Raw genomic sequence first — 26995 nt, forward strand, 5'->3', positions numbered from 1 at the left:
TAAGAGAGCTTGTGTTAATACTAATCCTCTCCTATTTAACAACATAGCATATTTTTAAGTACACTTAAGATTTTAGTATGAAGAGCAGTTTATATGTCTGGCTTAGTTTTTTAATTTATCTGAATCGTATATTTTCCTGTTGCAGTCCTTAGCACACTGTAATTCCCTGTATTCTCTGCTAGATTCTGCCTTTCGGGATGGGCCCATGTTTGTCATAGTGCTTGGCAAATAATAGTTTCTCAGTAATTATTTTTGAATGAATTCCACATAAGCAATTTGTGTCTGCTAGGCTATGTGTTCTGATTTGTTCTCATTCCAGAATTTATTCTTTCATTAAAATAGTCCAGTTCCTTAGTATAGTTGTTTGCTTTTATCAGAATGAAAATATTGTCACTGTATGATTAATTCTTGTAAACATGTTTTGCTACTGATGGACACAGATTTATAAGAATTCTTGTTAGATGTAGGTTTTTGTTATATAGATCAGACAGTCTTTGTTTTTGATGCATATAGTAAGCTTTTCATTTTTATATTTTTAGGAGCCCTATATGGAAGGTGTCAATCCTTTCATCAAAAGTAATAAACATCGTATGATCATGTTCTTAGATGAACTTGGGGTATGTATATAATTTTTCAAGTACTTTGAACAGTTAGCTAGACCCATAGTTAGTATAGCTGAGAGCTAAGTCATTTTAGCCACAACTTTAAAAAAGATTTTCTATCCAGAACTAAAAAAGGGAAAAAGCTGCATATTTTTGTTTACCTTCTTAAAGAAAATATTTTGTTTGACTATAGTTTTAACCATTTATTCTTACACTAAATGACTTATACCAAGCATATACTATTGGGGCTTTCAGATTTGTGTCATTTTCTAGTTTTTGTTTTGTCTTTCTTTATTCTGTTAGCTGTTCCACCTCACTATTGTGACATTCTTTTGCTGCTTTAGCTACTTTTACTTTGCTACTGTTGTGTGGAATTTAAAAGAAGATGGATGACCCACAGTTCTAACCGTGCTCAATAAGTAAATGCACTAGAGAATGTTTTTGTGGCTTTCTAGGGATAAAATACATGGATTTGGTGTTGTACTTTAGTTAGTGGGTCTACTTATGCCTCACTTGGGTCTTTATAAATAAAAAATGGGGGTTTTAAAGAAAATAATTTCTGAGACCCTGAATTTCTTATTCTTAGTACAATTTAGTTATACATTTTCAGATATTGACTCAATTTAAAACCAAGTAAATTAATTAGCAATTCAGTATATATAGAAACCAGAAAGGGAACGTGTATGTGTGAATTTAGACAGGTATATGGCACTAAGGGAATGCTAGGGTAGGAAATTGAGGTGCGCCGTTTTCTGCCTCAATTCACTTAAATCCGGATTCAGTTAAAAAAACACACAAGTAAACAAACACTATATCACTGTGCAGTCAAACCTGTCAGGACTGCTTGTGGGCCCCTAGTTTGCAACCTCAGGTATAAAAGAATACTGTATAAGAAATTATTCACAGCAAAGCTCCTTATTTATAATGAAACAGAGAAATAAAGGAGCAAGTGCTAAGTCCACGCTTCCATATGTGAACTCCTGGGAAGTTTTGAAGATAGAAGTAAATACTATGTGTACTATAAATATTTATATACTAATATTTTTTTCTAGAAAAAATATAGTTGGTCAGTGATTGAAAAATAATGTTTAAGGAGCTGTGTGAAAACTATTTATCCAGTATTTAAGGCTAGCTCATTTTATCCTAAGCCATATTTCTAGGTTTTCAGATTCATGGTTGGGGCTCCATTTTCCATAATCATAAATGTCGACAGTTCGGCTTTGTCTGTCACTTTCCATGTGTAACCTAGCCTTTCAAACTGCTTAGAATCCCAGTGTTCTAATGCTCTTCCAGTCTCCTCACACTCTTCTATTCCTTCACTACCTGTAGAAATCAAATTTAACTTTCAAGACTCACCTCAAATGTCTCCTTCAGGAAGGCTTTGCTGAGCCCTAAACCTGAGTGTTTGCTTCGCAAGTACCCTCTGCATGTCTGTGGTCATGCTGTGTTTCTATGATAAGTTTAGTTCCGTCATGTCAACTATACTGTAAGCTCTCTGAAGGCAAATACTGATGGATGTCTTTCATTCCTATAATCCTTCATTCACTGAATAAATAAGAATGACTTATATGCTAATTATTTCTTTATTCTACAGAAAACTGTGTTTTGCAGTATTTAGGGAATGTATAGCAAATATTGTCACCATGTTAAATTTTATTCGAAGGCTCAAAACATCGTCAGTATTTAGTGCTAATAAAGTACTATCTAGTGACTGTTACTCTGAACATTACCTGAAGTACCATAATTAACACTGGTCATTTCCACACAGTAGCAAGTTTGGGGAATAATCCACTGATAATTAATTATAGGCTGAACACATCTTCATCACACTTTTATAATGTAGCTCTTACTCACATATGCTGATAAATTTAGACAAACTATGGTATCTTAACAATGAGATTCAGTCTGAAAGAGTGGAGGAAATTTCAAGTTTAGGTTCATTTAATCCAGATTAGCAATCAATACTTACATTTTTTGGCACATGTTCCATATTAAAAAAAAAACTTTATAAAGTTTATGGAACCCGTTTGTTTAGAATAGCAGTGACACTGTGTAATGTCCTGCCATGCTACAGAAGGAAATTGAGCCGAGTTTGATATGAATACCAAGGTCATGACATCTACGTTTGTAGAATTAGCACTGAATGCGACATGTCAATAAGTCCTTAGAATTTTATCAGAAACTTAAGAGGATATTTAAATATATTATGTGTTAAAAATTCTACGTATTATAATCAGTTAGGATGTTTTTAGAAGAGACTAAGATTTTACTTCTAAATGCAGTTTTATGATTCCCTTAAAGAATGTACCTGACCTTCCGGACACTACAGAACATTCTAGAACTGACCTGTCCCGTGATTTAGCAGCACTGCATGAGATTTGTGTGGCCCATTCAGATGAACTGAGAACACTCAGTAATGAGCGTGGTGCACAGCAGGTAGGTTTTTGCCAGCCTTCGTTAACAGTGTTTCGTTAGCATTTACGGTTCTCTGAGAAGGTAGTAAGTAGCTGAGTTATGGTCAGTGTTTTTATTTTATCAGTTATTTTACATTTTAAAGAATGAACCATAATCCAGTAAGATCTCAGACAGGACTAACAGGCTCAGACTAAGATTATGTAATTTTGATACTACAAAATGTCAAGTCTTGCTCTTGATTCTAAATTAACGTTAACTCTGCTGGAAAAAATGGTGTTCATACACTTCAATGGCATGTGTGAAAATAGGAAATGAGCTAATGTGTCAGTAGTAATGTGGCTTTTTCTTTGTCTCACACACACAGTACATGGCCAAGTGATTCATAAACTGTCAAACACATGAGAATTATTCAGGAAGTTTGATAAAAATATTTCAAGCTCCAGATCAGAAATTCTCGAGTGTGACATTTGAAATTGCCATTTCTAATAAGCTCTTCCCACAGTAGGTCACTACACTGGCGAACCATTTGGTCAGGACCTTATAGAACAGATTAAAGGACTGAGTTTTCTTCAACCTGAGATTCTAAAATCAAGTTTTTAAGATAATAATCGGGTTCATTAAGGTTCCAATCACTTTAGAAACTTAGGTATATTGTATACCATGGGCCTACTTATGTGCCCATGGCATGCATAATGTCTCCTTGCTACACTGGAGCTAAGTTTGTTGTATTACTTGCCTTAAACATTAAAATTCTTCTTGGAGGATTTGTCCAATTAAGACTTTTTAAAACAGTAATATTTGTTTTCAGTTTAGGCCCAATGTAATCATGTTTCTTTCATGATTCTTTAAAGTGATCACGAGGCTGCAAGCTGATTGCCCTTATGTGATCTTATTGGGCTTAAGATGAGTACGTTATAAATCTGGGTCTGGCCTAAGTAGATATAAGAAGGCCAAACACATGAATTTCTAGTCACTTTAGTGTACAAAAGTTCTAATAACCAAAATATTATGACCAAATCTACTCAGTCCTTCAGAAATTTTCAAAATTTTATGATTTCAGTAGAATAGTAATCTGGCTGTTTTCAAATCCAGGTTTCCATCCCTGAAACTTCCAACCGAGCTTTCATTCACTAATTATTTTCATACTGTTTTTCCTTGTCTAGCACGTACTGAAAAAGCTTCTGGCTATAACAGAACTGCTTCAACAAAAACAAAACCAGTATACAAAAACCAATGACGTCAGGTAGCAGCTTTCACCCAAGTGTTCTGCATGGATTCAGTATGCCCAACATGGTAATTCACACCAGTATGTCTCCTTTGCTCTTGCCAAAAAATAGCACACCTTTCCACATTCCAGTGATGTGTGAGCTATGCAAACAAAGCCCCAGATCTGCTGGTGAATACTGTACCAGCAGCTTTGTAAGCTATCTGTGCAGGATATTTGCACTTTTTCCACATATGGAATCAATCTTTACCAACCTCTGAGCCTTGGTGTACAGATCACCTTTCATACAACAAAATGCTATGACTGTATCTTGAACTTTGAGAATATATTTTCAATACATCCAATTGCCAAAGTTTTGCTGTCTCTTGGAAAAAGAACTATGAAATCAACTGACAAGAAAAAGCATTCTCTGTTGACAATTGAATATAACTGGATTGCAGACTGTTCTTACTGTAACTTCTTCCTGATTAGGAATCTGACCGTTTGACTGTTCAATGACTTGTTACAGTTTCCAGAGTTTGCCATTATAATAGGAACAATCTTTGCTGTATACTTTTTTAAAAACTGTGCTATTTCTCTTGCTGGAACTGTTGAAAGAAAATATATAGAATGGATCTATTGCTCATCAGCTTTATTTTTTAAACATACCACTTATTTGTTCAAACTGTCAAAGACTGTATTTAGATCTCATAATACTTTTGTTAAATGTTTACAACAGTAAATAGTTTGAATTCAATAAATATTACTGGTCGTTGTACTGATCGATGCATGTTACCTATTCAACCATTTTAGATGACCAATTTCTTTTGTGTTAAAAACACACCTAGAATGCTTTTTGTTGAAGTATTCATTAATTCCAAGTTGATTTTTTTTGGATTATGCAAACAACCTCATGAGTCACTTAACAGCTATCCATCTTTGAACTTCTGACTACTTGTTGTATCTGCTGGGTATTTAGTTTGACTGTATAGTTTTATTTGCTTGTGTATTTTTGTGAAGTATTCACAAGGGTTAAGTTAAAATAAAACCAAGGGGTATTAAATAATTGATTACTTCTGTCTAAATACAGGTAAGCATTTAATTTCATTTTCTTCCTTATTTAGAAACAGTTTAAATTTAGTGTCAGAGCAAGGTCCAAAGAGAAGATGAAACATCAGATCATCTTTTTTGCTAATGGTCTCTTTGGAAGGACTATATTCATTCATTCATTATGTATTTGTAAAGCAACAATTCCTCACTCCCTTAATTGTGTAGGGGAGAGAAGGCATACAAAAAGTCTGCAGCAGTATATCGAAGTGGGGCGAGACAGGAACTAAGGGAGATATTAGGAAAAGCATTTCCCACAGTAAAATTTTCTAAAGGCCCATATTCTAAGAGCAACTCCTTATTCTATCTTTCTGATTAAAAGTGTTAATTGAGGGTTTACAAGATTTTTCTCTGTATAGTATAACCTTAAACTCTTATTTTTGTGGAGGCAGCCCACCCTAGTATAGCTATAATCACAGTTGAACAGTGATGGCAAAAAACTCACCACATTCTGTCTTCCTTTTTCTTGATGTCAATTCAATTCCACTTTTTCCCCATGTCTCTGTATCATATTACTTTCCATCCCTCCTGCTTTTCAGCTGGACTAACACAGTCGTATCCAACTTGGTCTCCTTCCTTGGTGTCTCAGTGCTAGACAACAGATGTCAGCAATGCTGACCTATCTGCCATTCCTCAAGCTGAAATGCTTCTCCCTCTTCTGCCTTTCATATTTTAATGACATGTTTGTCTCTTAAGCCAGAAAACTTGTCATTTACCTTTGCAGGACTTGGAATGATGAAATAAAACCTCTAAAAGTGAGGCTGGGTAGGAAAATTTGAGATGTGGACCTTGCTTTGATACCAAAGTTTAGTGACCTAAAAGAGAAACAAGGTATTTTTAAACAGCTAGAGCCTAGCAGCACTGGTACTTAACCTGGTCTGGAGGACTGTCCACTTTCGTAAAATCCCACTTCAGGAATTTCACTCCTCATTCAACGACACCAAAAAAGCTTATACCTAAAATGTAAATTATTATGGAGAACAAATACACATGTAGTAAATACTGCCTTCAAATACTAATATAATTAAAATGGAACCTACACTCCTATGGAAAGTGAAGCCTGAGATGCGCTGACATGAGGAGAGGTATGTAGCCATAAAACTTCTAGATTCGGAGCAGTTTCTCAGAATTCCTTCAACCCAGTTTTTGAGAAGAAAATTGACAGACACCCATAATTTGGTTCCAACTTAGAAAATGAGTAAGATTAGTTAATAATGAAACAAATGCTGTAATAGCCAACATTTATTGAACATGCAGTATACAGAGACTATTCTAATTAATCCTGTGAGGAGTAGGTGTTTTCTCCCTTTTCACCTTGGGAAAAAATGGGCACAGAGAGCACTTTAGTAATCTGCCCAAAGTTACAAAGTGGAGGTAGCCATGATTCACACCAAAGGAATTTGGTGCTACAGTCTGTGCACTTACATTTTTTTTTTTATATCTACTCGTGTTTGAAATAAATTTCTTGAATAATCTGGAAAATTTTTAGTAACTATAATGCATTTATATGGATTCACTTAGGTAATCTAACAGGTTAATTATAAAACTGAACATACAATTTACTACCTAACCTTTAGCAACTCAGTTTTTATCTAGAAAACTACTAAAGACTGCCTATTTGATTTCATTTTCAAGAAACCCATTTGGAGATGTTTTCAGTTAACTAATTGAGGAAAACAAATACCTGTTACTCTGGCTGACTAGCTTTGGTACATTCTGTAGTTCAGTAGTAACATACAATAGATAAAAGTACATCAAGATGGCATTTGAGAAGCAATATATAAAAGGTTCCAGAGGGCATAAAGCATTCCTTAGCGTGTTTAAAGCTGACTACTAAGTTTTGTTTTTTGTGGTGCCTTTTTCAAAAGGGATGTTTGCTTACTGCATTTTGTTTAAAACAACATAGGCAAGTAAGTTACAGCTTTGGTGTGGCCACTACAGGAAGACTAATTTGTTTTTAGTCATGGAGGGGCAGATTATCCAAACCAGGTGCTATTCTGGGTCCTTTGAAGATGTCTTATTTCACATAAAGCTACCCTGAAAGGAAAAACTTTCAAATAAATAAAGTTTACTGTATTTTGATGCTTTCACCTTATTTCATTTTTAAAGAAATTTAAATGCCAGATATGCTTCATCCATTTCTTGATCTGTTAGCACTGACAAACCAATTTCAAATGGTTAAAGAATCTACCAGGTCATCATCAGTCCATTCTTCCTAAGAAGGAAAGAGGGTACAGTAAGGATGTTATACTGAAGCATAACCAGTATTGTTTACCTCCTTGCCTGCCTTTAGGAAAATGGTCCCCTTTTACTGTGCTGATTACAGGCGCTAGATAAACCAGGAACGTTTGCAGTTTAATCTCACAGTAATATGACATGGTCTCACCAGACTACCCCAGTGACAGGAATGAAGGTTACAGTTGTGGCCTTCTGCTTCTGATTATTTATATGTGACTTGCCAGGCACAATTTCTTTCTAAGGGTAGGAAAAGAATCCTTGGAGAGCAAATAATAGATCAAAACTTTATAGCGTGTATGTCTATTCCTGCTGCTTTTTATGACCATAGGAAGGATTCTTCAAGTAACTATTATACTACTTCAAAACAGACTAAGAAGTGAGAAAAATTCATGTAATAATATACAGTGTACATGAAGAGTATAAAGCATGAATGCTTTCAAAACCCAAATATATATATATATATATATATATGTATGTATGTATAAAATGCTTGCACTCTGGAGTAATAAAATTTTAATGATATGGTCACACCAGAATGCACAATAACTTAATATTTACCTATGAAGAACATACCTCCTCATGTTTGGATTTCTTTGAGACATAATCATCATCTTCATAGCCTTTCCTCTTCTTTCTGTAATTAGGCAATCATCAGTAAGTAATCTAATAACAGGCAACATAATTATAAAATTAACTACCAAGGCTATATGAAATACCTGTATATATATCTTCTGAAGACCACACATGGAAAGAGGTGAAGAATTATGAAGAAAATCTTTCAGATCTTTAAATTCAATGTAATTCTTATTAAATCCTAATAAATTTTTTATGGAACTCATCAAGTCTAACCCTGACCTGGAAAAGATTATGCAAAAATAGCAAAAGGAATCTGAAAAAGAAAGTGTGGGAACCATGTCCCAGTTCTCATCAAAGTACTATACATAAAACTGGTAATTAAAAGTGTGGTATTAACAAAGAGTAAAACAATTTAAATGATTAGAGTATATAGGCAAAACAATTTTATATAGGAATTTAATCTGTAATAGATGAGTATTTAAGTGAGAAAAGTGATAAAATATTTTAAAATGGCTGCTATAACAGGTTATTTGAAAAAAGATTAATTTCTACCTCAGACCATTCACAAACAATTCCAAATGTTTTTAACAGCTGAAAAGGCAAAAAAAAAATGATTTAGGTCAAGAAAAGGTATTTAGATGTTAAAGCATAAAGCAAATGACAAATTCCCTTATATATCACAAAGTGAAAGAAACAGAAGAAAAGAGGTATATAATATATACAAAGATGAGTATATAAAATACAGAACTACTAATCAAGAAAATAAGACCGGAAAATTGAGCAAGGGTTTTAAGTAAGCAATAGAAAAGAAATACAAATGACTTAAACATACAAATGTTATTCCTTCATAGTAGAGAAATGCAAATTGAAACACTGATACTACTAAATGTATAATATGTATGAAAGCATTCATGAAAAGAAAAAAACTTTATTTCATACACAAACACAGAAAAGGTTGGCAAAGGTAAACACCAAGTTACCTGAGGACAAAACTGGGATTTGGGTTTTGGTCAAAGAGAACTTTGGTTTACCTGTATTGACTGACTTTCATAATGATATAATTACTTGTGTAATAAAAAAGATAAAAGAATTTTAAAGACCAAGGAAAACAAATATTTTATCCTAAAGTAGTGCTTACAGGAGTGGTCCATTAACTATTTCCAGTGTGCAATAAGTTCAGAAACTGTGTTTAGAAACTTTTACAGAAATTTGATAAATTATGACTGTTAAATCTAATAAAATTTAAGCTTATACTATATGTCTTTTTTACTCATTTTGTAGTAATGTTATATTTTACAAAAGTATAGGTAACGAATTTAAAAAAACACACATTCCTTTACAGTTTGAGAAGTACCCCACAAGTACACAAAGAAATGTAGAATTTGCTTGACACAGTATAAAGTGGATGGTAATTTGAGTAAGATGTAAACTCTGGCACTTTAAATTTTAGGTTATGGTCCATTCACTTACCTAACTAAAAGGCTGGATTAATAGTTCATGGCTTAACCCAGAGGTTGAAAAATGTTTTGCTGAAGGGCTAGATAGTAAATAAATTAGGCCTTTTAGGCCATAATAATTTCTGTCAAAATTACCTAACTCTTCTTCTGTAGTGTGAAAACAGCCATAGACAATAAGCGAACTAATGGGTGTAGCTACATTCCAATAAAACTATTTCTAAAAATAGGTAGTTGCCTGGATTTGGCCTATGGGCTATGTAGTTTGCCAAGCCACGGTCTAAGCTCATTTCAAATCACTTGTGAAAAAAAAATTACTGGTGCTGCAATTTAGTAATTTCCCCCTTATCTGCAGGGGATACATTCCAAGACCCCCAGTGGGTGCCTGAAACCACAGAAAGTACTAACCTCTGTACATACTGGAGTTTTTCCCTATAAATAAAAACCTATGATAAAGTTTAATCTCTAAATTAGGCACAGTAAGAGATTAACAACAATAACTAATAAAACAATTATGATGACATACTGTAATGAGTCATGCAGTCTCAACTTATTGTGCTGTACATACAGCCTGGATATGCTGGACAAAGGGATGATTCACCCCCAGGTGGGACAGAGTGGGACATTGTAAGACTTCATCACACTGCTCAAAACAGTGCACAATTAAAAATTTATGAATTATTTTTGGAATTTTTCATTTAATATTTTTGGACCACAGCTGAAGAAAACTGCAGAAAGCAAAACTATGGATGGGGGGGGGGAGCTTCTCTGCTTTCATTCATTGAAGTTAACATTCTTTACTTCTTTGTAACCACTCCTTCATTCCTGTTATCAATGAAACCCAAGAGTGAAATCGACCAATTTTAAGTTCTATGCTAAGCCACAGTTGCAGTTTTACCTTCCTATTACCTGCCCAGATTCTCAATCCTTTAAATTCCTAAAAGATTAGGTTTAAGTAGGTCCTTCAACTTGAAAAGCATACAGATCCTGAATATGGTGATTTCCACGTATGGCCTACAAGTCAGTGAGAGACAGACAGACATGGGTATTCCTTATGGCTGCAAAAAAATACGTAACAGCACATTTTCCTATTGGTTCTGTCTTCAATACATGAAGGAAAATACACCATTTCCCTAGAGTAGCTAAAATAAGTTTGGAGCAGTGTACTTGTTCCTCAGATGAGATCTCAGACCTGCAAAGAATCCAGAAATTAAAAGGGCAAGGAGAGGTTCAGGGATTCCCATATCTATTTTTGAATAACACCATTACAACTACTTACGTAATTACGTTAAGTGCAAGCTCAGCAGAGTGACATCTCTCCAACTTCTGCTTAAGAACAGCAACTTCTTCAGGTCTGGGTGGTTCATATTTCTTTACCAAGTTTCTCATGCCTATGTGGAGATAAAAAGAACTTATACTAGATAATAAGCCTTGTTCTCATAACGGAGTTGAGTATTTTCCCATGTTATGGAACATAAACCACTCCTGAAATGATGTGATTCTCTTTTCAGGATTTGCATTCCGCATGATAATACAATGGAACACCATACTCTATAGAAGCTCAAGTAATTATAGCTGTCTGCTGCTTAGCCCATATTATGTATAACATAAAGATAAGCACATTCTACAATCTAGTCAGTATTTTTTTCATGTCCTCCTGTGCTCATTCTTTGCTCAGTTTTAAGGCTTTTTAATAGTTCCTCCGTGATTTAGTCAACATGCTTTGTTCCCTGCCACCAGCCATATAACATTCTATCCTACAGATGGTGGGTCAAAGAGTGTGCTACTTACTTGCAAAGGAAACCATTATTACATAACGTGCAATAAAGGGAGGAAGCTTAGTAAAAATGTGTCAGTTGATGAACCTTTGCTTTAATAAAATATAGAACCTATGCAATGAAACATCATCAAGAACACAAAAATGTCCTTGTTAGGCTAAAAGCAAACTACTATGTCAGTGATTTTATAATTGCAGAAACATCCTCTACCTGAACTGTTTGTTATTCAAAGACAATAAACCAAAGAATAGAAATTTCAAAATTTATCAGGGAAATGCTGAGATCCAGGGCTTATCATCAGCCAGCCACATGCTCCAAACGGGCGGGCGACTATGCCACTGACTTATTTCATAATGCAAATTAAGCAGTGTTTTCAACTGAATTAATACTTGTGACTCAACACCCCTAGGACAATAACTTTGTTGTGAAAAAAAAGATATAAGCTACCTTAATATCTTGAGTATTTTATGAAGAGCTATTCTTATTTCATATTAAAGTAAGTGGAGTAAAATTAAGGTAAAGAAAAATCAGTAATAAAACTGAGCTATAAAATAATCACAGTGGTTTATCTTTAAGCCTCCTACCTACTAAATTCCACGATCCTAATTGTTAATGGCCAAATCAGTTAGCTTTGGAAGTGAACCCTCTAGTGGTATACCTGAAAACCTACAGTTTTATCATTCATAAATCACAAATCCACTGTTCTCAATTAAAAGGGGGAAGCCCTCAAGATCATTTCAAAAAGGTAACATGAAATTATGCTTCTATGTCCTGCAGCATCTTAACTTTTAGAACATAAAAAATTTACACCCATTTTCTATTATCGTCTAAGATCAAGATCTTCAATCTCAATTTTTTGGTTAGTCAGCATTAAACTACACATTTAATTAACAAGGACACCGACACAAAAAATTTTGGGTAAAAATACAATTGACTTTTAATCTTAAGGAGTAGCCAAGTAGCCACGAGCATTCAGTGTGATGGGCAAGAGTGAGGAATACAGAGGGCTGGCTAATCTAGCCAATCAGTTAAGCGGAGGTTCTACTCAGCCCCTAAAACTGGGTTTCTCAACATCAGCACTATTAATAGTGTGGGCTGGATAATTCTGTTTTAAGGGGATATATTAGTTTCCTGAGGGTACTATTAAAAATTACCGTAAACTTGTCCTGCCTGGTGTTGCTCAGCAGTTAGAGTCTTGTTCCATGTACAGAAAGGTCGCAGGCTCCATTTCTGGTGAAGGGCAAGTATGATCCCAACCCCCAGTCAGGGTATGTGTGGGAGGCAATCAATCGATGTGTGTCTGTGTATCTCTCCCTCTTCCCCTCCCCTTCCCTCCTTCCTTCCTACTCTCTAAAAGAAAAAAAAAATTACCATAAAGTCTTAAAACAACAGAATGTATCCTCTCTCAGATCTGAAGCCCAGGAGTCTGAAATCAATTTCACTGGGCCACAATCAAAATGTTGGCAAGCCAGCCCTCTCTGGAAGCACTAGGGGGAAATCCATTCCTTCCCTTTTCCAGCTTCTGGTGGCTGCCAGCATCCCTTGGCCCTTGGCTTGTGGCTGTATCACTCCAATTTTCAAGGCTGACATATTCAAATCTCTCTCCGCTATCTTCACATTGCCTTTGCTGTGTCAAACCTCCCCCTCTGCCTTTTCTAATAAGGATTTCTGTGATTACATTTAGACCCTACCTGCATAATCCAATATGATCTCCCCATCTCAAGATCCTTAATGCTATATATGTTAAGATTTATGGGTTCCAAGGATTAGGACATGGATATCTTTTGGGGAGACATTTTTTAGCTTGCCAAGGGAGTATATTGTGAATTACAAGATATTTAGCAGCATTCTTACCCCTACCCACTAGATGCTGGTAGCAGCCACCACCACTCCCAAAGATGTGGCAGCCAAGTATCTCCAGATATTGCAAAAACAGCACACAGTTGAGAACCAGTTTTTGTAATATTAACAAATGACTAGCAAATGAGACATGTTAACTAGTTAAAGCTGATTTAACTACAGAAGTTTAAATATTATCCTTAAATTTAGTTTCCTATAGGTCTTTTCCAGTGCCTATCACATATTTGTGTACACTTTCAAAGAACCCTGTTTTGAAACTCAATCCTTTCTGAATAGGATTATATTTTTACTTTCTTAAGTTCTATATGTGTAAAAATTCTGCTTTTCATGTACCTTCTATATGTTCCCCACCAATACATCCTTCATGCCTCCATAATACCATAATTCAATGAAAGATCTCAAGTTAAATATCAAGATATTTTAAAAAGTAGCTTTGTTATAGAATATTTTGTAAAGTGTTTTTTACTTACTTTTCATTATATCTAGCAACTGTGACAAGCAAGTTCTGCTCTCTTTCAGCATCAGACTTTCTGATAGATAACTGGTAAAAAGGAAAAAAGTTTTAATCTATTGGACACACATAGCATCTTGAGAAAACCTGACATTATTTTCCTTCAGTTCATTTCATCATCAAAGTCTACTTGGAAAAAAATTGTTGATTTTAGAGGGAGGGAGAGAGGGCAGGAAGGAGATAGGTGGGGAAGAAGGGGGGGGGGGAGAAGGGAAGGGGAGAGAAAGAGAGTGTGAGGGAGGGAGGGAAAGCAAGAGCACAAAACATTGCTCTGTTGTTCTACTTATACATTCATTGGTTGATTCTTCTATGTGCTGTCTGGGCACATATAAGAACCCACAACCTTGTCGTATGGGGATGATACTCTAACCAACTGAGCTACCTGGCCAGGGCTCATCATCAAAGTCAATTTTAAAATTTATTTACAAGGTATTAACAATAATTTGAACTCCACAAAACTATAATTTATAGCTATTATAGTCTTATGGATTTAAAACTAAAAGATGTTTAATTTCTATACTATGTAAGCTTGTAGAGGTATGAAAGTAACAGTAGCAACAGTCATTACTTTTAATGTTAAGTGTTTAATATATAAACTTTATGAGTCTGAACCTCATTTTATAGATGAGGAATCTAGTAACAGGGACAGACAATTCATGACCATGTAAATTGCCCAAAGTCATGAAGCAAAGAAGTAACAGAGGTGGAACCTGGCACTAGTAAGGATTCTCTCTCTCCTTAGTACCAAGACCATGTTAATTATAGTTGTTCTTGGGATTAACAGCTATTCAAACCAGAAAGAATATCATCCCATGCTTTACAATTCTACTACATCTTATTTGCATTGAGTCCAAATCAAAGGTGTTAATACTTTGTCATAAATAGATATAAAGCTCAATTATCTGTTTTTTTTCAGAACCAATGACAGTAGTATGAAAGTATAATTTTTATATTTAAATGTTTACTCTGAGGTTTTATGTATAATCAAGTTCAGGTTTTACTCTGAACTTGATCTATAATTGATAACAGCTGAAGTGAACGGATTCTTAAGGCATACGTAACATTTCAAACATGAATGCAAAAAAATTAATTTTACTCTTGGGTGAAACATTTACAAAGAAATAGAAAGATAATTCATTAAGAAATTGTGTTGCTATATGTCTTTTAAACTACTCAGATTATTTAAATTATATTAGAGTTTTGATAACTAAATTTGGTACTACATCTTCATTATCTATTGTGGGAGTTAAATTTAGATATGGAAAGCAATAACTCCCTTAACAACTAATACATTTCTGGCTATCAGTAATTCACAATAGCAATTGTTTTTCTTTTCCTTTTCTCCCTAAAACTCCTCCTTAAGCATAAGAGTTAGCCGACCACATTGTTTTTTAACTCTGTGAAACTTAAGTTAGCAAATTTTAATCTCAATTTTGAATTAGAATTTTAATATTGATTTTTTTTTAAAAAATCCAAAGGTAAGCAAGAATATCTAAGAAGTCAAACTAGGAAATAGGAAATAAAGCCCTAAAAGCAATGAAAAAGAAGAAAACTCAGAACAAACAATGGAGCATCCTATGAGTAATAATCTAAAGCATCATCCAGAATACAACAACAGTACAAGGGCTTTCCGTTTTTGAAATTAGTAATAATGTAAAAGCAATTATCCCTACTCTCTTCTGTTGAGGATGGCAGAGTAGGTAGACAGTGCTCGCCTTCTCCCACAACCATTTCCTCACACCCAAGTGAATTCATGTAAAGTGCTTATCAGAGAATCTCATTCTCATTGTGCATTTATGTATTAACTATTACTATTCACAGCTGAATTGCAACTCATTTGGATATTCTCTAAAGTATTACTCATTTAATAAATCTTTACTGAATTCCATATGCCACCCATGCTCCATAGCAGGAGAATGATAAAACAAGGCAGGCATATTTTGTGCACTCATGTTACCAGTTCACAAAACTTCTAAATTTGCTATATATTCATAGCTATATCAGTCTTTTGAAGACCACCTGATTTACTTCTACTTTATAGTCATTAATGGATCCTCTTAGCTCAAAAATATCATACTCGATTTTTAAGCATTTCCTTAAAAGGTGACTTCATTTCTTCCCTCAGGTGCCCTAACCCTTCCAACCATAGGATATATACAGGACTATATTCACAAAGTGAACCTAACTTAAAAACTCAGATTCCAGGAGGGGATAAACTGAGTGACTGAGTGATCTAAGTTAAACACAAATTAATACCTTTCCATAGTAATCCCTGCTCTGGATGCACTGGATAAAATGGCAGTCAGGGCAATTTGAGAAGGTGTGTATAAAAGGTAAGCATCCGTCAGCGCAACTCTGTTAAGAAAGTCATCAGCTGTTTTCCTCAAAATCTCTGGATTCTCCAACATGGGATATCGGGTCTAGAAAGAAAGTTTGCAAGTATTATTACTTATGAGGGTTTAATGGAGTAACAACAGTTCAAAGGGCTTAACACAGCATGCTTTTATAAAAGTAACTCCTTTTCTACACCCCAGTAACAACAATCTTTCCATGTAAGATTATTTTGTACTCACCATTAGAATGTACTGAAAGTGCAGTTGTTAAATAAGAAACAAATGCTTTAAAATAATACAGCTCAAGTTCCCAGCATAGTACTTGGCTATCCTGATTTATGTTAATCCCGCTCTTTTCCTTTTCCACAAGAGGAAGTAGGGGAAAGGAAAAACTCTGAGAAATTCCGCTGGGTCTGAGGCTGACCTAAGAAATACTCCGAGGTAAACACTTCCCAGGCAATCCAGGTGATTCAAATGTAAGACAACATTTAGGAGCCAAAGCACCATCTCATTTTGATTTGAAATTCTTCTACTTAATGTTTACTTTTGGGAAGAAGCAAATGTAAATAAATCTTGGTTTGATTACAGAATCATTTTTGTAATATGCCTAAGAATTATGAAAGTTCCCATATTTCCTGACAATTCTTATCATTTAAGATGAGCCCTCAATCCTTGGATTTACTGTAGATACCCACATTTAGGTCCGGAAGCAGTAAGAAATCTTACTACTGAAACAAAATAATCAAACCCATGTCTTGACATTATCCCAAAATGCCTGATTTCTGGTATGATAAATTCAGACATTCTACTCTGACCACAGTGCTCCTTTTCCCAGTACATTTGCTCAGTTATTTTACAACTATTCTTTGACTTCCTCCTTAGAACCTTTGGTCCCTGTCCCTCTACTTGCTCCTACTCACTGGTGTCTTCTGGCCCTTATTTCCCTCCTGATTTTCCTGCTCCATATGCTAACACATTTCTGGCAAAACTTCAACAGGTGAAATCAACAAACTTTCTGCTTTGCAGCCATACCCAGATTTCTGCTGCTGCTAGAGAAAACAATACAGCCAAGAGGCTTGGTGGTATTATAAATTTAGGTTCCCTTATCTTAGCAGGGTTCTCAACACTGCCTACCTAAAATGTTCCATAGAAAATTTGCTGTATTTTTCAGTGACTATGTTAAACATTTTCCATCTCTCTCAAAATCTTTAATAATTCTCAGAAAATGGTATCTGCTCTTAACAGAGAAACTATTTCCTACCACCATCAAATCCCCAGGTATAACACTATCCTCACCCATGTTTTCCTCTTTCCTGCCTTAAAAGAGCTATTATTCTATGGCCAATCCTCCTACTTTTGAAACCCACGGCAGCCCCTTCTACCTTACTTCGAAGAGAAACTTGACCTACTTATTTTCCACTTTTCCCTTTACGCTTTCTCTCATTACCAGCTCCCCACACCAGTTTCTTCCACAAAACAAAACAAAAACCCGTCCCTTTCCTCTATTTCTAGCAGTTCCATCTTCTCAATAATTCCTCTTCTTTTTCCACTTCAAAGACAAGCTGTCTAATCCAAGTTACATATACTTGTTTTCTCACCTTCTATTTATTCCCCGAACGGCTCCAATCTGCTTTCTTCCTCCACACTCCATAGAGATTACTTTCACCAAGATCACAAATGACCTTTCTGGCACTAAATCCAAAAAACATTATCCATCCACTTTTTTTAAAAAAATATGTTTTTATTGATTTTAGAGAGAAAAGGAGAGGGATTAAGAGAGAAACATCGATGTGAGAAACATCCATTCGGTTGCCTCCCACACACACCCTGACTGGGGACTGAGCCCGCAACCTGGGCATGTGCCCTGACCCAGAATCAAACCAGTGACCTTTCGGTGCACAGGACAGTGCTCACCCAACTGAACCACACTGGCCAGGGCTATCCATCTACTTTTACTCTGCCTACATTCTCAGTGCAATTGGGGAGTTGCCCATACTCATCTTCTAAAAGTTTTCTGCTTCCTTTCACTTCCCTAGAAAGTCCTCTCTTGAGTCTTCTTACCAGATTCTTATATTTCTGTGCCTACCTTTTAAATGGTCCTCATTTAAATTTTCCACTTTCAATTTTCCTGGGGCAATGATGCCCAAATTTAGCCATCTTCTCTTACCTCCAGATACAAGTGACTGCTCACCTGGATGTGTTGCAGGCAATGGAAATTCAGCACAGTTCAAACCAAATTCACCAACCCTGCACCCCTCCACCATCAACAAATCTCTTGTGCCAGTACTTCTTCTATCTGAAGGTATACCACCATGTGCTCAGGCCAAAAACCTAGGGGTAGGAGTGTGTGTGTGTGGGGGGGTTCCTCACCTGTTGTCACTCTCTATATGTAATTAAACCTCAAGCTCTACTGATTCTGCCTACTATCTCTGAAGTCCAATAAGCTTTCTCTGTACCCCCTGCTGCTACATGAGTCAAAGTAACAGCACAATACCGGTATCCTTTCATCCATTCTAATCCATTCTCCACATTATCACGACACATACAGGTATGCAATAAATATTTGATGGAAATTGATGCGTGAGCTTGCAAACATGATTTATTTAAAGTTGTAAACCTAATTTGACCCTCTCCAGACTTAAACCTTTCACTGGCTTACCACTGCTCTATTCAAAATCCTTAACATCACCTTCACACTACTAGCCCTGCCTTTCACACAGGCAGCACTCTGTGGCAGTCTTCCATCTCTACGCTGTTTAGGTTCTTTAGTGCACCATGATTCTTTAATCTGAGCCTCTGACCACAGAAGTTGTACTGGGATGCTTTTTCACTACCGAATTCCTACTCTTGCTAAGAACTTCACTTTAAAATGACACTTTCTCCAAACTGTCTTCCCTTCCTGTCTGCTATATCCTTCTAAAGTATTTTCCTCTCTGTAACACCAAGCACACTGAATATATGATCATTTTCCCCATTAGAATGTAAAGTGTATAAATGTTGAGGCTGTTCCTGTTTTGTTCCTGGCTTCATCATCAAGTGCAATGTTTGGCATATGAAAGGTATCCAAATTTCACCTTTCAAATGAGATGAATCAGTTTCTGATTCCGGTTTGACTTCACTCAGACTATCCAACTCCTCTTTCAGGGTAAAAACTAAGTTGTTTCTGTTGATACTAACTTACTTACATTTTTTTTTATGCCTACATTTTGATTCCTGTCCATAATGCACTAAAACTAGAAGTCACTTAACAACCTTCTAGTTTAAAATTAAGCATTTTTTTTTAATGGTTCTTTAAATCAGACCTATGACAGTATACTTCAGAGTTATAAGAGTTATCTTAAGTTTTTAAAAGTATTACTCTAAATTCACAATGGTCCTCATTATGAACCCTGGATCAGTACTTGCAGATCTACTAAATGAGCAGCTCTGGAACTGCAGCGCAAGAATAAGTTAACAAGCCCTCCAGGTGATTCCTGATGCAGACTGAAGTTTGAGAATTATTGCCCTAGAGGACCAGGCCACACTCACATTTTAGCTGAGCCCATGTTGTAACAATTAAGATAATTAAAAGGTCTGATAAAATTTTGGATTCTTTTGCTTACAAAATGATAGCAAAAGAGTACACACTACTAGTTTATATCAAGATTACCTTTAGATCAATGAGAAAGCCCTCAAATGGTCTATAAGGATTGTGGACAATAAGGTGGAAATTAAGTTGCTGTATAAGAAGCAGTTCATATTCCAAAATCTGTTCAAGTGCCTTCTCCTGTCCAAGAGGACTCTCCCGTAGATTTCCAACAAATTGCAGACTAGATACATTGAATTCATCTACTTTGCAGGCCAAAAATGCACAAGTGAGCCTAGAGGAAAATATAAAGAATATAATGAGGCACGTTAAATTCAGAATAGAATGCAAGGCTAATTACCCTTCCCTAGGAAGCAATTTTCTCACACACACACAACCAGGGATATGTATATACTTTGAAAAATATCTCAATATTTTATTTCTAAAACTACATTCTAAAATTGCCTAATATTCACAAGTGACTACAGTAGACATCCCAGAATATTTAAAAAGAGATATAGTTTTGTTCAAAGCTTTAATCCATAGGAGACTATAAAATTAGATTGAACCGTGCCAAACACAACAGCATTCAACCATTACTGACTTACTGCCAGTTTCATATAGTTCAACCTAAAGATCTAGAAGAACAAAATAATTAAGGAATAGGAGTACCTTCTATCATGAAATATGGATGGGAGAGAAAAAATACAACAGTACACACATATGTACTACAGAAGCATGGGATAAAAGGCAGGTTAAAGAACTACCTTTGTGGAAGGCCCATCAGTGAAGTCTCCAAGGGTATCTGAATAGGGGATTATTAACTTCCGAACAAACCTATGCAACTCTCATCACTACTATATAAATTTCAGAGTGAGACACTAGTAATAAAATTACCACAAAAATCAAGACTGGAAGTAACAAGGGCCTGACCTAGATTAGTGGAAATGGGAATCAAAAGGAGAAAAAACAAAGAGGAACAATGTGGTTGACAGCAAGCTCTTTGATGAGTCTCATTCAATTTTATCTTTAATGATAAGAATAGTGTTCAGCAGAAAACAGAAACACAAAGACTTTTGTTCAATTTAAATGAATATGGACCTATAGGATTTGTAAACTAACTGGATGGAGAAAGACAGGAGTCACCACTAATGATTCTCACTCAGCAACTGGGAGAAGAAAGGTGCCACTAGCTGAAAGGGGAGCTAGCTTAAAAAAAAAACCCACAATTTGAATTTGGACAAGTTAGAGTTCAGATGCCATCAGTATTACAAGGAAGTATTACAGGTATATAAATTATACTCAGGGATCTTAAGTTCAGAATAGAATGCAAGTCTAAATTACCCTTTACTAGGAAGTCGTTTACACACACACACACACACACACACACACACACACACACACACACAAGTAGTATAAGGAAGACTTATACTCACATGATTATCCGAGGGTGATACTCCATTACAGAGTTATTGAGATAAAAACGCTTGAAATACATACAAGCTGTACCCTAAGGTTAAAAATATGAATATTATCAGAATCTATTCACACATATATTACACTTGTCAAAAGTTTCTTCAAAAACATTTATTTGCAAAGATATATGCACCCCTATGTTCTCTGCAGCATTATTCATGGTGGCCAAGACATGGAAACAACCAGTGTCCTTCAACAGGATTGAATAAAGATGATAATGGTACAGATATACTATGAAATACCACTTAGCCATAAGAAAAGAGGAAATACTGCCATTTGTGACAACATGGATGGACTTTGAGAATATTATTGCGAACCGAAATAAGTCAGTCAGAAAAAGCTAAAAGCCATATGGTATCACTCATATGTGGGATATAAAATTGAAACTCATAGACATAGACAACAGTAGGGTAGTTACCAGAGGAAAGGGGGCCGAGGGGTAGCAAAGGGTAAAAGGGGTCAACTATACGGTAACAGAAGATAAACTGACTTTGGGTGGTGGGCACACAATGTACAGATCATGTATCACAGAAATTTACACTTGAAAACCTACATGATCTTAATGACCAATGTCACCTCAATTTAAAAAAAGCGCCTTTGAAAAAGTTATTCATACAAAATAACAAAACTTAATTCTTTGTTATTCTTAATTCTTAAAACTTAATTCACAGCCAAAAAAAACCTTCTGTTGTCTTTTACCACCCACGCTGGGTTATCCTTCCTATGGTTATTTGCTTATTAAAAAAATGTTGTGTTTATTTTAGAATTCAGATTAACAAAAATGGTCCAAATTATAAAAATTTAAGGAGGAAAAATACTAATGTTCACAGCTTAACCAATCTTGTAAAAATATTGAATATAACACAGTTGCGGCAATAAGCATTCTTTCTAAATCTACTCCAGATCTGTGATATGAACCATGATCGCTGCTCCCAAACCAAAGAGTAGAAGCAGCACCTACTGTTTACTGACTGTATCCATGTGCCAGGCTCTGTGCCAAGCACAAAATTACCATTTTATTTAATCCTTACAACAGCTGATGAAGCACTGCTATCTTCACTCTACAGAGAAGGAAACTGAGTATCAATGAGGTTAACTGACTTGTTAAAAGTCACACATCTTAACAAGGCACAGGGCTAGATTCAACAAAGACTTGCCTGTACTTTTAACCACTGTCATCTGGCTAGAACCAATGAATTAACATTTATCTATTTCAAGATAGAAAAAAAAAAAGAATATTTCCTTTTAAATATTTTATGTCATTTTATGTGAAACAAAAACCAAATTCTTCATCAATTATAAATAAGCATGTTGTATAAAGACAAGTTCCACAAAGAAGTTTATTCAAGGACTCAGTTTCTTCATCTGAAAAAATGAAGAAACCTACTACCTTATGTTAGAGTACTCTGGGGATAGAAAATTATCAGGTATATCTAAAATTCTTCCTGAATCTTTGATCTCTCAGATAAAGGTCTGATAAACTAGGAAGACACTACGAATACTTTTGGACTTCATAATTTCAATAAACTTCAATTTTTTCAACTACAAAAATGGAGATTATTCCCTAGGGCGTTATTCCCTACTGTGTTCTAAGTTATTCACTCTGTATGACTTTAAAACTTAAGGCCGATTTTCAATTAAGAGACTTTCATATTTGATCTTCACGAAAAATCAGATAATAAGGAAAAAATATTTTATACTCCTTTTTTCTGTATCTTTCAGTTTTTAAATCTCAGCTTATCTTCTATAAAAAAGAATACACACAATAGGAACAATTATAGAGACAGTGTCTGTAAATCTACATAGCCAAAAAATTCTACCTGTTTCTCCTCACCATTGCCCCACCACAGTACACACACACACACACACACACACACACACACATACACGAATGGGGTCCTCAGAACCATATTATCTGCAACAATCACAAGACAATATTTTACCCAAAAAAAATCTCCAGCTTCTACTAATCAGGTTTAAAAACTTCTTATGGCACAAGCTTCATTTAGGGATCTTTGGACTACAAATGATGAATTACTGCATTATTTCAAACGTGAGTGATACTGCTGAAAAAGCACAAACTAGTGTGTGTTCTGGTTCCAGTTCTACTCATTAACTGAGAACCTGGAGGAAATGTAATTTTTTTCTTTCTCTATAAAATAAGGATGTCATGGCCTATCTAGCAGACCTCAAGATTCTTCTGACTATGAAATGAGACCTGAAACCTTCACAAGATATGATATAGGAATTCATAATTTAAGACAGTTATTGAAAAATATATAATGTGACAAAAACTTCAATACATAAATTATATGTTTATGTAACTAAGCTGCATTCCCCAATGAAGTAGATACACGATTGAGTTACAAATTTAAAAGAGGTCCTATTTCAGAAGTCAGCCAAAAGACATTATACTTCACCACTATCATAACTTACCACCACAGACCTCGGCATTGCTGGCTTAAACACTGAACAAAATTCCAATAATCTTTTCTCATAGTACTTGCAGAGTGTCATTTCTTCATGAGGCTCAAGAAAGACTGGATCATTTGGAAGAACCTTTCAATCAAAAGTTACAAGAAAAGTTCAGTAAATTAAAATATTTTTCTCTATTCAGATTAGTTTATACCTCCAGCCAAAGGGAAATACACCACACCTCATTTTCTCTTTATAGAATTAAGTATTACATAAAATATCTTTAGGAAAATATTTAATAAACTCAAACTCTACCATCATTTCACAGTTTCTCAGAATGTCAGACATTTACTTCATTAAGGTATAAGCAATCCTGATGGAGTGTGTGCATATGCTCACAGGTATGATGTCATTATTTAGAAAATAAGAAGATATACACTGTTAATAGTTGGAAAGTTTTTAAGACCCCTTTCTCAGTCCGTCATTAAGTCACACAGGTTGGGGTAAAAATCAACAAGTGCCTCAAGGATAATTCTGATTCTGAAAACATTACCTCTCATCCATCTTTGTAAACTCTGTACAGAAAACACCTGATGGTTAACAAATACAGTTTTACAACAAATACCCATTAAGAGCTGTTACTGGTTTAATTACAACTACCAAAATTAAAGATACACTGAAGTCCTAACCCCTCAGTACGGGCATACTTCAGAGATACTGCAGGTTCAGTTCCAGGCCACCACAATAAAGCAAACAGTAATCTTTTGCAGGTGGAGGGTCTTGCCTTCAATTTGTAAAAAACGCAACATCTGTGAAGCACAGTAAGTAAAGCTCAATAAAAGGAGGTATGCCTGTACCTCAGAATGTGACCTTATTTAGAAATATGGCCTCTTCAGATGTAATTAGTTAAGGTGAGGTCATACTGGAGTAGAGTGGCTCCTAATCCAATACGACTAGTATCCTTATAAGAACATGTGAAGATACAGAGGCACAGGGAGAACACTATGTAAAGATGAAGGCAGAGATTGGAGTTAAGCAAAGGAACACCTGGGGTTACCAGAAGCTGGAAGAGGAAAAGAAGACTCTTCTAGAAGCTGCAGAGAGCACCGATGGGCCAACACCTCGATCTCAGACTTCTAGCCTCCAGAACTGTGAAACAATAAATTTCTGTTGTTTTAAGCCACCCGGTTTGTGTTTTTTATTTTTATTTTTATGGCAGCCCTAGGAAACTAACACAGGAGCTAATTTTATAGAGACAACAGGTAACTGTGGTTTAGGGCAGGAATGCTGGAACTAGATTCCTTGGGTTCAAACCCTGGCTCTGTCACTTACTAGCAATATAGCTTTGAAAAGTTATTCAACCTCTCTGTACCTGAGTTTCCTCAGCTGTAATGGGAGGAAATTAACAGTATCTATCTCAGCGGGTAGCTGTGAGGATTAAAAGAGCCAACGCTTACAAAATGCTTGGACTAGTGCCTGGCAAACAGCGTAATATGCCCTACTTTGAGCAGTTAAAGTGATACAAAATACGAGACATAGGTAAAGTACAGTATCTCAGTTCCAGTAGGTCTGAGACACGGAATACTTGCTGGAGGGAAGCTTTGTGCTAGAATGGGTATTGGAGCATGTGAGAAAAAAATTACACAGAAGAAGTGACTGGGAGCTAATAACAGCAAGAACTTAGCAGGCAGGCCATAATCCAAACCATCTTAAGTCAACTGGTTTGTGCCAACCTGTCTCCCTGCCTACAACCTGCCCCATCCAACCCATTCACCACCAGGATGCCAGAGGTCTCTTTCTAGCTTAGAATCTTATAAGGTTAATTTGCCACTTAAAGTCTTTCAAAGGTTCTCAATCCCTTCATTATAAAGTTCAAACTCCTTACTTCCGCTTACAAATCCCCTACCTTCTCCAGCCTTCCCTGCACAGACACTCAGCTTCCGCCAGACAGGACCTAGAGCATTCCGGGAACCCGCCTTGCAACTCCTGACCTCCCGCTCTGTACCTGTGGCTCTGTCCGCCTGCAATGTCCTTTCCACATCTTCTCTGCATCAAGTTACTGGAAAAAGCCTTCCCCGACATCCCCGCTTGGCAAGAGAATGGCCTACCTAGTCTCGCACTACATTGACATCCTACAAAGTCTCTTCTTCGCCGCGCTACTGGTTACCTGTCTGACTCAACCGCGAGAACGGCGTTGTCCGTCTCGGTACCTACAGCACCTGGCAAGGGGCTCGCCTGTTTATTAAACAGATAACCGCGCGCCGCGGAGGCAGGAGATGGGGAGGGGTGCGGAGAGCCTCGGAGGAGAGAGGAGAGGCGAGGAGAGCGAGGCGGGCGTCCGCCGCTCTTCAGGAGCTTAGAGGCCAGGAGCGCGCGGCAGCCGCGGAGTCCTCACCTTCCCGTTCGCCACCGCTTTGCATTTGAATTTGCGGTTGGCGTCGGCCCGCAGTCGCGCCAGCTGCTCCTCGCTGGCGAAAGTCCAGTGTCGTTTCTGGCTACTGTTGTGGTACATCCTTAAGTCAGAGGCCAGACCGAGGAAGTCTGGAGAAAAAGTCCCCAAACGCCAGAACAGCGCATAGCGAAGGCTCCGGGCCAGTCGGCGCGGGTGCACTGACGTCACGATCACGTGTTAATTCCGCCCCCAATCGCGTCTTCCGGTGCGGAGTAGAAAGTCTCGCGCGTGGTCGGGCCGCCGCCTGCTACGTAAGGGGACGGAGTCTACGGACGTGCTCCTCCTACCGGAGAGCCTCGGCCCTGCTCCGCCCCTTTCCTACAAAATTTAAAGGAGAAGCGGCAGGTATGCGAAGGAATGTAAACTGAACGTCGGGAGAGGCTGACGGAACCGACCCCCCTGGGGAAATCACAAGTGGGAAAAGGACTTGGGAAGGTGGCAGCTTTTAAACAGGGTGCTCAGAGTAGGCCACACTGAGAAAGTGACGTTGAGCAGACTTGAGAGAGTTGAGGGATTCAGCCTGTGAGGGGGAGTGACCTTGGGGCAGGCCGAACAGGCAGGTCCTGAGAAAGGGGCCTGGAGCGCGGCCAGAAGCTCTGCCTGGGGGCTGGTAATGGCTGGCGACCAGAAGCAGCGCGTGGGGAGTGTTTTCACTGCCCGGCCGCGAATGTCACCCGCTCTGTCTCTGCGCCGTGTCCCTCCCCCTTCCGTTGCACTGGGTTGGGTTCGGCCAGTCCTCTCCCTGTTTCCATCTCTTGAAGCCACAGTGTATGGCTTTAGGGTTTTCTTGAGATTCCCATCTTTATTACTGCCCCAAGGATATCTTACAATAAGTTGCCTGTTAATACTTAAGAGATTTGCAATTTTTTTGTTACTAATACTTCTTAAATTGCATTTGAGATACAAAATTTACATTGATTTCTTTTTTTAATGTTTTATTTTTTATTTAAATTTTTTTCTACTTTTATTTTTCAATTACAGTTTACATTCAATATCTTTTGTACTAGTT

The 26995-nt window shown here is 36.6% G+C and overlaps 2 protein-coding genes across 4 annotated transcripts in view; one reads left to right on the plus strand and one right to left on the minus strand.

The window, feature by feature from the left end:
- RASA1 (RAS p21 protein activator 1) overlaps positions 1 to 5287 on the plus strand; it is a 90928-nt gene extending 85641 nt beyond the window's left edge. The window contains exons 23-25 of the mRNA XM_016210381.2: positions 540 to 617; positions 2904 to 3038; positions 4181 to 5287. Coding sequence (XP_016065867.2) covers positions 540 to 617; positions 2904 to 3038; positions 4181 to 4264 — 297 coding nt within the window. The 3' untranslated portion in view covers positions 4265 to 5287. The remainder of the gene's footprint in view (positions 1 to 539; positions 618 to 2903; positions 3039 to 4180) is intronic.
- Positions 4859 to 26121, minus strand: CCNH (cyclin H). Of its 3 annotated transcripts, XM_087815438.1 has the most exons (10): positions 25930 to 26013; positions 24592 to 24683; positions 23556 to 23678; positions 21080 to 21153; positions 19728 to 19938; positions 16002 to 16165; positions 13705 to 13775; positions 10876 to 10987; positions 8140 to 8200; positions 4859 to 7543 (listed from the first exon to the last, which is right to left on the minus strand). In XM_087815438.1, exons 3-10 carry the CDS (start codon positions 23634 to 23636, stop codon positions 7499 to 7501), a joined length of 819 nt encoding a protein of 272 aa, XP_087671564.1. In that variant the 5' UTR covers positions 23637 to 23678; positions 24592 to 24683; positions 25930 to 26013; the 3' UTR covers positions 4859 to 7498. The 3 variants fall into 3 exon arrangements, with proteins under 3 accessions (XP_087671564.1, XP_016065811.2, XP_016065812.2); XM_016210325.2 differs by lacking the exon at positions 24592 to 24683 and having other exon boundaries at positions 25930 to 26121; XM_016210326.2 differs by lacking the exon at positions 24592 to 24683 and having other exon boundaries at positions 8125 to 8200; positions 25930 to 26121.
- Between the last annotated feature and the right edge of the window lie 874 nt (positions 26122 to 26995).

The sequence above is a fragment of the Miniopterus natalensis genome, chromosome 3, assembly GCF_054644295.1.
Source record: "Miniopterus natalensis isolate mMinNat1 chromosome 3, mMinNat1.hap1, whole genome shotgun sequence".
NCBI lineage: Eukaryota > Metazoa > Chordata > Mammalia > Chiroptera > Miniopteridae > Miniopterus > Miniopterus natalensis.